At 34.5% G+C, this 12,826-nt stretch overlaps 2 protein-coding genes across 4 annotated transcripts in view; one reads left to right on the top strand and one right to left on the bottom strand.

The window, feature by feature from the left end:
- Window positions 1-4,402, bottom strand: part of LOC145731305 (NAD kinase-like) — a 20,554-nt gene extending 16,152 nt beyond the window's left edge. Inside the window, exon 1 of the mRNA XM_081983033.1 lies at window positions 4,245-4,402. The gene's annotated coding sequence lies outside the window, so the exon portion shown is untranslated. The remainder of the gene's footprint in view (window positions 1-4,244) is intronic.
- LOC145731279 (tubulin monoglutamylase TTLL4-like) overlaps window positions 1-12,826 on the top strand; it is a 14,596-nt gene extending 1,770 nt beyond the window's left edge. The window contains exons 2-15 of one of the 3 annotated variants that reach the window (XM_081982995.1): window positions 294-609; window positions 674-1,453; window positions 4,601-4,746; window positions 5,119-5,316; window positions 5,457-5,625; window positions 5,682-5,790; window positions 5,846-6,053; window positions 8,168-8,294; window positions 8,352-8,568; window positions 8,623-8,881; window positions 9,016-9,189; window positions 9,286-9,359; window positions 12,361-12,516; window positions 12,573-12,826. In XM_081982995.1, the coding sequence (XP_081839121.1) occupies window positions 332-609; window positions 674-1,453; window positions 4,601-4,746; window positions 5,119-5,316; window positions 5,457-5,625; window positions 5,682-5,790; window positions 5,846-6,053; window positions 8,168-8,294; window positions 8,352-8,568; window positions 8,623-8,881; window positions 9,016-9,189; window positions 9,286-9,359; window positions 12,361-12,507 (2,886 nt within the window). In that variant the 5' untranslated portion in view covers window positions 294-331 and the 3' untranslated portion in view covers window positions 12,508-12,516; window positions 12,573-12,826. Of the gene's footprint in view, window positions 1-293; window positions 610-673; window positions 1,454-3,177; window positions 3,353-4,600; window positions 4,747-5,118; window positions 5,332-5,456; window positions 5,626-5,681; window positions 5,791-5,845; window positions 6,054-8,167; window positions 8,295-8,351; window positions 8,569-8,622; window positions 8,882-9,015; window positions 9,190-9,285; window positions 9,360-12,360; window positions 12,517-12,572 lie in introns of those variants that run through there. The other 2 variants (XM_081982986.1, XM_081983004.1) reach the window with 2 other exon arrangements.

Below are 12,826 nucleotides of genomic sequence, written 5' to 3'. Positions count from 1 at the left end.
TATATAAGACTAACAATTTGCAAAAAAATGTTTTTAAACAATTAAGTGAAAGTGGCAGTTTAGATGTAATAAACAGCTTAGCTACTTCTCTGGAAAATGCCATTAGGTGATCATATAATTTGAAGGAAACAAACTTATTTCATTCAACTGGAATCAATAAAAGACATATCTCATACATTTTTCTTAAAGTTTGCTTAATCAGTAAAAATCAATCAACAAGTAAATCAAGTCAAGTAACTTGAATCTCTCGTCTTGTTTGCATCTGTAAGCCTAATGAAATTATTTTTTTACAGATGTTGAATCAAACATTGAACTAGAGTTCTGATTAACAATGGGTGATTACAACATCAGTCTTCCGCATCAAACCAATTCAGAAAGTCGAGAAAAGTTTTGCAAATACTCCTATTCTTCATACTGTGCCATTTGTGATAAACAGTCGCCGCGCAGAAGATCTAGGAGCGAAACTAACGAATGTTGTAGAAAAAAGTGGAAAGAAATGAAAAGTTTATCTTCCAAAAAGTACGATAAATGTACTGAATATGAAAACATCGAACTGGAGTATGATTCTAAAGGATGGCATGAAATGAAGTATGATTGCTGCCGAATAAGGTGAGTACTAGTTTTTTAGTGTTAATGTCCGATGTGTTCTGCTAAATGTCATTTTTTGTTACAGATCAAATTTGGTTGAATTGCCAACGTCATACATAGCCAACAACGACAACTGTCAGCTTTCCACAAATCCGTCAGTGTATCAAGATGAAATTGATTGCTTAAAATCGTTCAAATCCTGTGATTATTGCCCCGCCGCTAACAATACTTTTGATGCAAATGCCATAGAAAATGTAAAGGCCATGGAGCCGCGATCGAAATTGTTCGAAAATGGCAAAAGTCCAGGAAAAATATGCTCTGCTCCCCTAGACCCTTTGATGTTAAACTATTTTAAGTCGAACGGCTTTCATGCACAAAAGCCACGAATTCTTAACGACAATCAAGAGTTTTACCTCGGATCACGTGCGAACCCTTCCAATTGCAGGGAATGTTGTCAATTAGTGAGCTTTAAAGGGCACGATGCAGATCGCAAAATTCCATTATGCTACAATACGGATACCTATTTTAACAGGGCAATAGATAAAGAACGATACTGTAAAGAAGTGGATATTTTAAGAGAGAAATTAAAAATTTTACAAAATAATTCCTACACTAGTCAAACTGGTCGTGAGCTTACTGTGGTTAACTTGGATTTAGCTAAAGGAAATGTATTGCGTGAGAGCTGTATAACCACCACTGTAGACGTTACAAGGCCTGTAACAGTACAAAAATCACCACTATCTTTGGAAACACCAAAAGTTACAAAAAGCAAAGTTTCACTAAAAACTAAAAAGTTTAGTGCTGGAAGCAGACTTAAGAGGCCTAAAAGTCGAGTTGGGTTTGCCGTAGTAAACCAATCTATGAGGTAGGTTTAATTTGTTATTGTAATTTACAGGATGTCTGTAAAATGTCTTAGCTAAAAGTGGATATTTTTGTAATACAACGTTTAGAGGATCAAATCGAAAGTATGGAAAAAAAATCGTATTGGGGCATTTTTAGAGATGAAAAATCAGAATTTGTTTTTATTTTTGATGATTTTTGCAGAGGACGCTGTCAGCGTGAGATAAACTCTCTTTAATACAACACAATTTGCTTTGATAAAAAGATTGTGTTTTTGTATGTACATGTTACAGGAGAAAATAGTTTCTGAGGACTGCCAAGAAAAAAAATCTTTTGAAATGTCCACTAGGGGAAGTAACTGCAATTTTGAATCAAAAAAGTAATTTTTAAATAAATTGGTGGAAGGTATTATTTAAAAAACTAAATTTTAACAAACTTGGACTCCTTGAAAAAAACAATTTTTGGGCTACAAGTATTATAATATTTTATTTTTTGTTAGATCCACATGACGCCTGTAGAGGGCGTTATTCTGCATTTTGACAGAAAAGGTTAATTTTGCAAAAAGTAGCTAAATGATGCCTGAAAAATCCTGCAAAAAACGCATCTCAAGATCTGGTTCCTAACCTAAAATATTGACCATTAAAAACTCACTTTGTCTCTCATCTTTTCATAAAATCAGGTTTCATTTCAATCAAGAAGAAAATTTGATTCTTCTCCTACACAGCCTAAAAACTAACAATTTATTCTTTGTTTATTGGGGGTTCTGTCTTCTACCTTTTGAGACAGAAGACCCAATAAACGAAGAAAAAATGAGTAACTCGTCTCAACAAACATATAGAATATGTCTCTAACAATTTATCTTTTACTTCTGGCACTAGATAGTATTTTTGAGAACAGCTTGTGTTTTTTTGGAGTTTTTTTAACAAAAATTATTGCTAAAATACTAGATTTGGAAATACATAGTTTAGTTTGGGTAAAAAGTAAAGGTATTGTCATTGTAATGTGATAATTAATTAACAACTGAATGTTTACTTTTACTACTCTGTTAATGCTTTTATATCGCTTTCTGCAAGAATTTTCTTCCTAGGAAACTTTCTACCTTTACAAATTCTAACTTCTTCTATTTCCAAAAGTATTCACTTTTGGATTTATTTTGTCATCACCCCAGGAAAATGTGGAAGGTTTTTGTAGACACCTTCTAGGTATATCTAAAACTAATGAACATAATATTAGGAACAACGCTAACTACAAGCTAACTAAACTAAAGTGTTTGATCATCAGAACAATTCACGTTACCAATTACCAAAACAGGCCTCCCACTGGGTTGTTCTATTTTAAGCATCTAAACTTGAATCACTTCAAAAACGTCTTTTCCACTGGAAAACATGAAACGCAATCGAACCGGAAAGCAACGCCCCCGGAAAATGGGAAATCCCTTGAACTAAACATGTAAATTGAGTGCTATTTTTACATTCCACGTGCCAATAACAAAGTTTAGTGATGTTGCGTAAAAATTAGTAAAAACTCCGTTCGTCTGAGATACTTGAATAAAAATTCCGACATTCCTTGAGAATCTTACCTTGCGTATTTTTAGCCACCGGTTTAATTCTGGTCATTAATATAAAAGTGTTTTTGTAAAGAGGATGAAAATATAGCGTATGTCTCATATACCCCTTTTGCGTTGGTTCAAGCCGTAAAACGCGTAGATTGTAAATCGAGACGCCCAGGCGTGTTCCACTCTAGTGGGCGCTCTTAGTAATTAATGGTGTTTTGGATGGAACATTGAATATGTTGTATGTGCAACGTGCTTCAGCGGAATGTTAATCAGTTTAACTTTTATTCACTTTGTCTGGTAATAAATTAGTGATTTAATAATGAAATGGGACAATAGGAGGGAGCCTGTGAGGCGTGAAAGCCTTTACGAGTAAGACTTATTCTTTAGTTTTTTCAGTTATTGATTTTTCTTAATTTGTTTTACGTTCTGTGTAATTTAATTAGTATTATCGACTTTTTGGGGAATGACTGGAATATACAGGATGTCTTTAAAATATCTGGACAACGCTCTAGGACAAGTAAATTGTACAAAAATTAGTCGATTTAGCCATATTAATCTTAGTCAATAAGTTGATAATAAGGGCAATAGAGAGGGTTAAAGATTGTCAAAAAAAATTATAAAAATATAATATAAAATATATAAACTCGGATGACGCCTAAAAAGTAATTCCAATTTGTACTCATCTCTACCGTTGATTCACCCTGTACATTTTACGTATTTAGAAACCCCTGTAAACAAAATGTCATGTATTTGCAATGTCCCTTCACATAATATTAAGTAAAATCAATTTTTAAATTCTTTGACTGTTAGGTTTGACTTATTGACTGTTAGGTAAATGTTGACTAAATTGACTTATTATCGTACCATTTACCTGTGCTAGAACGTTGTCCAGACCTTTTAGAAACATCCTGGGTGAAGTTTTTTGGTAATAAAGTGATATTTTCTTCAAAAACGGTCAGGTTTTTGAATAATTAAAAATAAATTTTTTGATGTAGGACACTCACACAAGGTTTCAGAAAACGTTTTAAGTACCCATTTTTCTTGTTGCATAGAAGTTAAGGGGGAAAGACCCCTTGTAAATTCAAAATCTCCGTCACTACTTTTATGCAATGTGAATCAACTTTTTTTTTTCAACTTTTACATTTAAGAGAAAACTTTTCCTGAAATTTTCAATGTGCTATTTCTTCTTACAGTTTGTGACACCAATTCAGGGGACAGTTTATTATATTACTCTAGTTACTTAGTTATATAATTTACTTACCATTTGAGATAAATTCGACATCTTGAAAGTAATGAAACAAAATAAACAAAAATAAAAACACTGCCTGGAACGTGTATTGTCGAACTATTTCAAGAAAATTCCAGAATTAACGCTAAAAGTTGGTCATAGATAGTACCTCTCAAGAACAAGAATGTAGTAAAGTAACGGACACGTGTCAATAACTAGTTTTAAAGCTCGTGTTATCTCAATTAACAAAAAAAGTCCATATCAAATTTAAGTTTGTGTACTAATTGAATATTTACAATCTGGAGTGCTTATTTATTGCTCAATGTGATGCTTGAAAATTGGACTGGTTGTAATTTTCCAAAATTTCTAGTTTTTGTTATGAATTTTAGCGAATCCGAAAGCGACAGCGTTGAGGATGATATTGTCGAAGAGGATTCCCAAAGTATTTCTTCGAGTGATCCAATTTCGACTGATGAGTCTTCCAAAGATTTGCCTGAAAAGTCTAGTCGTGTCTTAATAACCGGTGATTCAATTGGTAAGTATATTTGGAAAGTTCCTATCAGAAATCCTGAGTTGCTAATTAGCATCAGGCTGAAAAAACAATCAGTGCTCGTATAAATATTAACTAGACGACCTATGATGTTTTCATACTTCGACAGCACAAGGATACGACCGTGTTTATTTATAACACTTTTTTGTTGCGAATTTCCATAAATTTTGAAATTAAAGAATGTCTCCAGCAGCTTAATTTATGTTTTTGGCTCTGGATCAGACTTTAATAACAGAAAAACAGGTATGGTGGTTAAATGACTCATTTAGAATGCTAAATCCCAACTCAAAATTATGAACGCCAATTTATTACAGGACTTTTAGTCCCATTGTTTTTAATGTGTCCTTGTTATTTCAGGCTTGGAAACTGCTTGCTGGCCAGTTCGCTTGAGTCTGTTTCCCAACATTCCGCCTTACATCAAATTCCGTTCCCATGATTCGGAAACTAGCTGTAAATTGCCTACCGGCAAGAAGTATTTCAAATGGAAACTTAGTACAATCACTCCAATTATAGTTAGAAAAACGTTAACAAACTCGGGATTTGCCTTGGTTAGAAGTGAGTTTAGTAGAGGTGTGTCCCTTTGTTGACCTCAAATCCAAGTTTTACTTTTACTCCTACGCATACCTTGTTCCATGTTTTTTTCCTGTTGATTGAACAATTCTGCGTATTGTCAAAGAGGTCTACGCAACTTTTAGAATCTAACCAGTGGCTTGGCACGTGGGGTAAACACATGAAGTCACCAATGTTCAAAACTTTAAAGGAAACCCAAAAACTGAACCATTTTCCTGGTACATTCCAGTTAGGTAGAAAAGACAGACTATGGAGAAATTTTCAAAAGATGATTTCCAAATTTGGCCTCAAAGAGTGAGTAAAAATCATCTTAAAAACAGTTCATTAGTCAAGTTTGGTTAATATTGTAGATTCGGATTCTTACCTCTCACATATGTTTTACCACAAGAACTGAAACTATTAAAGCAAAATTGGGATTTTAAAAATAACGGCGGCAAGGAAATGTGGATTATTAAACCGGTGAGTAAGCTTTAAGTGACAGCTTTTTGAGTTCAAACTCACTTAATTGTTTTAGCCGGCCTCTGCCAGGGGCGTTGGAATCAAAGTGATAAACAAATGGTCGCAGTTGCCTAAAAAAATGTCCCTTGTTTGCCAGAAATACATTCAAAACCCCTACCTCATTAATGGAAGCAAGTTTGACCTAAGGTTGTACGTGTTGGTCACTAGTTTTCATCCCCTTAGGATTTATTTGTACCCCGAAGGATTAGCAAGATTTGCAAGTGGTAAGTAACAATGTAAAATGTTAATGGAAGGTGTTTATAAATGATAAATTTATGGTGGTTATTACATGGCATATAGACTGACAAGTGCCAGTACATAAATCGTAAATATTAAATAAAAAGTTGTAGCTTGTTGGCACAATCCGTTTTTTAAGCCGGAACCCAAAACAATGATAAAGCAGGTCATGCTGGGCAATTGGAAAAATGAAAAATTCGTTTTCTGTATCACTCAATTTGTATCTATCCTTGTTAGTATTTAGCCGAGATAATTTTACATATGGTCACATGTTTTCACCCATAAAACGTTCTGACTATATATAAATCTTGGAGTAACGAAGAGTTTGAAGAGCTATCTTTATAGAAGCCTTTTCTACTTGAAATTAAAGGTACCTTCTGAATCACCCTGTATATGAGTTACATAAGTATACGAGCTCCGCTAAGAATTAATAGATTCCAGTACACAAATTCTGTCGCTTGCGTGATGGAGCCATCTAGCAGAAACGCGTGTCACCGAGTTGCCATCACTCTTTCAATCTTACTCAAATATACCCAAAAACTCTCTTCTCATAAAATTTTACATAAGCGCGCGGTTACGTTATTTTTAGTTTACTGATTTGCGAAATTGATTGCTGAATTCCTAAAAGTTTTACTATTGATCTTTTATAAATGGTCTGTTGAATCGGTTTTTTAGTATAGAAGAAACAAGAAAATATTTGGAAATATTGTAATTGGCACGTTTAAAGTATCCATTTTCGGCCCAAATTAGGCTTCTTCTCAGAGACGATTCCTAACTGGTTTTCAAAGAAAAATAAAAAAAATCGCATGCCGTATTGGTTGAATGGCCAATGACTGACAAAAATATCTCAAGAGCAGTAGGCTCTATTTGTTTCAATGAAGTGAACTTACTTTTTTTTCATTCTGTCAAACGTGTTTGGACTTTGCATGAGAAACTTAGCTCTACGATTAAGAACTGGCCCTTTTTAATATTTATAAGTCAATTCAAGAGATAGATGGATGCAAGAACCTTGCAGCTACAATTTATTTTGCGGTAATCATCGTTAAGGTCAGATTATTTTTGCCAAGTGAATTAACATACTAAAGTAGTGCTGCTGAGACGCTGCTTGGTGTAGGGCGTCGTCCCTACGTTTAAACTCTGGCAAGACTGGTCTTGCTGTTTTCCAAGAGAGAGGGTTTTTAGTCTCCGCTGGTCTGGCTCCATGGGGCCTCTGTCCCGAGTGCACAGTCCGTGAAGTTTCTTGGGGTTCACCTGGACCCATGTCTTAAATGGGAGCGACATATAGGGGAACTCTGCCCGAAATTAAAAATCAAAGTATGTACGGCCATGCGTCGTATTAGGGATAGTGTGTCGTTGCACTGCTTACGAGTATATTATCTCTCTCATGCTCAATCATTAAAAAGCTACGCTACGGGATTTGCTTTTGGGGCTCATCGCCGTATGCTACTAGAATCTTTGTGTGTCAGAAATGACTAATAAGGGGAATGCTGGGGTTACACCCCTTGGTATCCTGGAAAGAGTACTTTCGGCGGCTCGAGCTACTCACTGTGCCTTCAATGTATTTCGTACAGCTGGTTCTGCTTGTTAGCAGAAATCGGCAGCAATTTCCTCGAAACAGCGATTGTTATTCTGAGGAAATGTCTATTTCAACTAGGGGCAGGGGCGAGTTATCGGTCTCCTGGCATGGTTCTGCTTTTTTTGAGAGAGGCCCATGTTATCGTGCTGTAACTGCATATCGTTCTTTACCCAGTGCCATAAGACAGATTGTCGGCACTAAAGCTTTTAGAAAGGTAGTAATTAAGTACGCTATTGAAGAGAGTTTTTATTCTTTTGATTTTACTTAATTTTAATCTAACATAATTGTAAAATTAGTAAGTGTATTTTTCTTAGTTTTATCTTATCATTTGTCAGAATTGTTAGTGTTTTGTGACGTTGCTATGGTTATTGTAAACTGAGCTGGCAATAAAAGAGAATTATTATTATTATTAAAGTAATTTTTGAAAAGAAAATTGGAGCTGCCTAGTTTCTACAGCCGACTCTACAAATATTTAGTAATGATCGTGGTTAGATTAAACTTTGTTAACAACTGTTTTTTTTCCAGCCAAATATAGTGATGATATTAAAGACCTTAAGGATAGATATATGCATTTAACTAACTATAGCATTAACAAGCTCTCGAGCCAATATACAGCTAACGAAGACGCTAACGCTTGTCAAGGCCATAAATGGTGAGAGAAACAACAAAACAAATGTATGTTTTATTTTTAAGCATTTGGAATTTCCAGGACACTAACCAAACTGATGGACTACCTGCACGACGAAGGTGTCGACACTAAAACTTTATGGAAAAACCTGCAACAATTAGTAATAAAGACAATAATCTCCTCGGAAGCCTTAATAACTCCGTTATGCGAGGAAAACATGAATAGTTACTATAATTGTTACGAATTATTCGGTGTTGATGTACTTTTAGATGAGCATTTAAAACCCTGGTTACTTGAGGTGAGTGCCGGCAAAACATGTTTGCGTCTAAGACTAATTTATTCCTGGTTTTAGGTTAATATTTCTCCTAGTCTACACAGTTCGTCGCCTTTGGATGCGCACGTCAAAGGTCCTCTAGTTCAAACGCTGTTCGATTTAGCTCAATTTCATTTTCCTTTACGTTTGGCGCAAAACGTAAAAAACACTCCGCCGTGTCTCGATAACAGATTGTATACTACTGCCTTGTCCAAAAAAGAGAGAACGAAACATTCTAATTTTACGCAATTCGAGAGTCGAGAGGATTATTTAAATGATATTTTAACGGATTTAACTGGTAAGTTATCTTTTTTGTGGAAAATATAATTGCTCCCAGTGATTGTCATGCCTTCTTTACTAACTTTTTTCATTTTCACAAAATTTAGTACTGAAATCCAGCTCTAGCTTTGTGTATAACAAAAAATATTACAGGTGATGATGTACGGCACTTACTGAAAGCTGAAGACGAGTACGTTGTAAAGGGACGGTTTGAAAGAATTTTCCCGACGGAAAACTCTTATAAATACCTGAATTTCATGGAGGCGCGCTATTACAATCGACTATTCGATGCATGGGAACACAAATACGCGTCCAATCGAGAAGAAGGTTAGTTTAGATTTTTTTTCAACAATAATTTGTCAAGTATTTGTCATCATCAAACTCGTTGAAGTGGTTTAGTTAGCAGTTGCTAAATTGTTCCAGGAATTCGCGTGCTTCAAACGTTGTGCGCTCAAAAAGTCCACTTGAAAATCGGGCATCACTCCACATTGAATAAGGTAACTATGCAAGTTTTTTTTTACAACTTTTATTGTTTTAATTAACGAGGAAATGTGAGGTTACGCACCTTTTTCTCTCGGAATTGAGATGGTATTTACAAGTAATTTTTCTTTGGCCTTGATCGAGGCGGGAAATTTGATTCTGGCGGCGCTGCATTTCGTATGTTCTCAATGTCGCAGTAAGTCTAAATGTGGAAACAACAACAACACCGTCTTCGTTTTTGCGGATGTTACTGCTAAGTTGTGATTTTTAAAGCATTATCTTTATTGGTGTTAACCGATTAGTAACCTAAAGTGTTAGTTTGTGTATTTAATCAGTTCAGAATTGCCACACTTGATCTTCAAAATTGCATAAGAATCAAATCACTTTTCAATGTGACGAAATCATTACTTCGACAGCAGTCAAGCTAGAAATAAATGTTGCAGAAACAATAAAAATGTTAATTTCTGTGACTTTTCAACCAAAGAAGGTGTGAAGAGTGAGTATAAATATGTCAGAGTGACATTGCGTACCAAACAACCGTTTTAAAAGCAGAGCCATTTTGTTCCCCAGTCGCAAGTACATACATAACTATTTGACAATTTTAATGACTTATGTCATTTTATTCGTGCGAAACTTGGTTGAATGGGGCTTTCAAACCTCAAACCGAAAATTAGGATTGGACAGATATTTACGAATCATATCGATCTACGAATAATGAACAACAGGAGCAACATAGTTTACAAATCCAGATTTGAAGATTAGTTAGGTTACATACGGCACAATTTGCAAAAACAATTAAAATGTCGTTTCTCCTTTTTCGACTTAGCAAAACGATGGTTTTCCGTCATTTTATACGCGTATTTGAAAACTGAACAAAAGTGACATGTTGTGTCAGTCTGCCGAAGCGGATGTGACGTCAGCTCACAAGACTGATGATGAGCCAATATGTGTTTCTACATGAGTGGATACAAGAGCTGATAAAAAAATAAGAAATGTGACACTACATTGAGTGAGCATTGGGAAGAATTTGATACACTGATCAACAGAAAAGACCTAACAAGTTCCAATGCAGTCTCGATTGCAAACAAAGAAGCGAATGAAGCTGATCGTAAATCACGACGGTCAAGCTTAAAGAGATCAGTATTACGTACGACGGCTCTCGCATAGTAAGACAAGACCGAGGGGTAGACCATAGATCGCCGAAGTATTTTGGTGTACACACTTGAGGTAATTTGATTACAAGGCATTTTGAGGTATTTATAAGGCATTTCATAGAATTTTGAGGCATTGACTCGAGGGGTAGACCGCCGATAATTTTTTGTACACCAAAATGCTTTTTTGCATACAAAATACCTTTAAAATACCTCAAAATGTTTCATTATTGCTCAAAATGCCTCATAGTAATAATGTCTTAAAACTGCCTCATATATTACCTTGAAATACCTCGAAATGCCTTTAAATTATGTAAACTGCCTCAGAGTGCCTTCACATGTTTACCTACACATTTGTGGCATTCTTAAATTTAGTTATAATTTGTACATGACATTGTCACCCTTGTCAAAATGTCATAAGCATTATATTTTGACGTTTAAACGAATCTTCTAACTGTTATAGTAACCAAGTTAGCACGTGTCAAATAAAGACACCTATCATTTAAAAGAATAACATAACACGTCACGTGACTTGGATAATTCAGTTTTTGAGCTTGCAACTTCTGTAAATACTAGTTGACATTGTCAAAAACAGTCACGTGAGAAAAACTTCAAAACGCAGTATAAACTTTGGAAAATTGATAAATAAAATTTGGACAGTTGTAAAAACTTAAATGGCAAAGTACACGTCACTTGACGTTGATAATGCAAATCTGAGCTTGCACCACTGTAAAGGCCAATTGATATCTGTCAAAGTTAATCACGTGAACCTTAAAATGTGGTTTAGACTTGGTAAATTAAATTTAGACTATTTTAGACAGTTGTAAAAGCTGAAATTGTAAGAGACACATCACATGACTTTGATTATGCAATTTTAGAGCTTGCAACACTATAAAGTCCAGTTGACACCTGTCAAAAACAGTCACGTGACCTTAAAAATGTAGTTTAAATGTAGAAAAATTGTTAAATTATTATTTATAATAATTTGTGATGAATATTGTTTCAACTTAGTATCATGTAACAAGGATTTTACCATAATAATTACATGTGCGGTCAATTTTGTTATATTAATACACATATATTGTCTACTGCTTGGTCTACTACAATGTATTCCTTAAAATATCGCAAAATTTCCTTTATTTAGGCTTTATTTCGCTCAAAATTCGAATGAAAATATCGCAAAACATTTTGAAATATACAGTCAATGCTCGGACAAGACGCTGATGGTCCATGACGTTTAAATTAACCGTTAACCACTTTTACGGTAATGCATAATCTAAAAATCTCCGCTTAGCAGTAACATCCAAACATAAAGATACTACTACCAGACCACTCGTATATTGTATTTGATTGTAGTCCCGTCGCCATTGGCCGATTATATCTAGAGTGGTAGCCGAGTTATAGTGTGCATCCGTCCTTTCAGTTTTGAACCATGTGTGTTACAAAGTGATGGAGTACTTCACGTTTTTGTATTAGCGAAATTAGTATTTCTGTGGTTTAGAACTTACATACAATGTCCAATAGTCCTATATAGCATAGAGAATTTAGACAAAAATTGTAAACATAGTGAGTAGTTGGTTAAAACACATCTTGTTTAGAAAAAACGTCTTAAATATTTAGATCAATTATTATACTTGCCACCCTCCTTGGATTTGGAGTGGATAGCCTACTAGAGATTCAAGTGTATCAACAAGTTACTATATTGTATAATATTGCTGTTTTTATGAAAAATATTTAGGTGAAAAATTATGAAATTCTAAAAAAAGTTTTGCAGGGTTTAAATGTTTTAGATTCTAGAATTGTAGTCAAAAATATGTGTGATATTTTCCAACTTTAAAGTACTAATCATTTTGTTTAATATTTGTAGAGTTGTCAGAATACGATCCTTGGAGAGGCGATTTCGAGTCCACATCCGTCGATTAACGGACATACTCGACCTTTAGAAGAAATTATGCAAGACACGTCAATATCGCCCACTAAAATCACTCCGTCATGTGAAGAAATTAAAGTATAAAAATTGTAGGTTACCTGCTTTCACTCCAAATACATTAGTATCATTAAATTTACATTTTCAGGTAGATAGTTTTGTAATTAGTTTGACGTGTTCAGAAACAAGCCAGCCGTGACTGCCAAGTCTCTCTTCTCAGGTCAGTGAGAGAGTGTCTATTGTTCACATTTACTTTTCCAGAATTGCGTATTAAAATACTCTTCATTTATTGGCAACGTTATTTATTCTTTATTAGGTTCTCGATTTAATTAAGCCATTGTTTTCTCTTTTTTACTCTACATTTTATTATTATTTAATTCTATTATAATAAATTCTCTTAATACTA

The sequence above is a fragment of the Ips typographus genome, linkage group LG1 (assembly GCF_016097725.1).
Source record: "Ips typographus isolate SLU linkage group LG1, UJ_Ityp_2.0, whole genome shotgun sequence".
NCBI classification, from domain to species: Eukaryota; Metazoa; Arthropoda; class Insecta; order Coleoptera; family Curculionidae; genus Ips; species Ips typographus.
The sequence above is the reverse complement of the archived record's forward strand: the minus strand, read 5'-3'. Positions and strand labels throughout refer to the sequence as shown.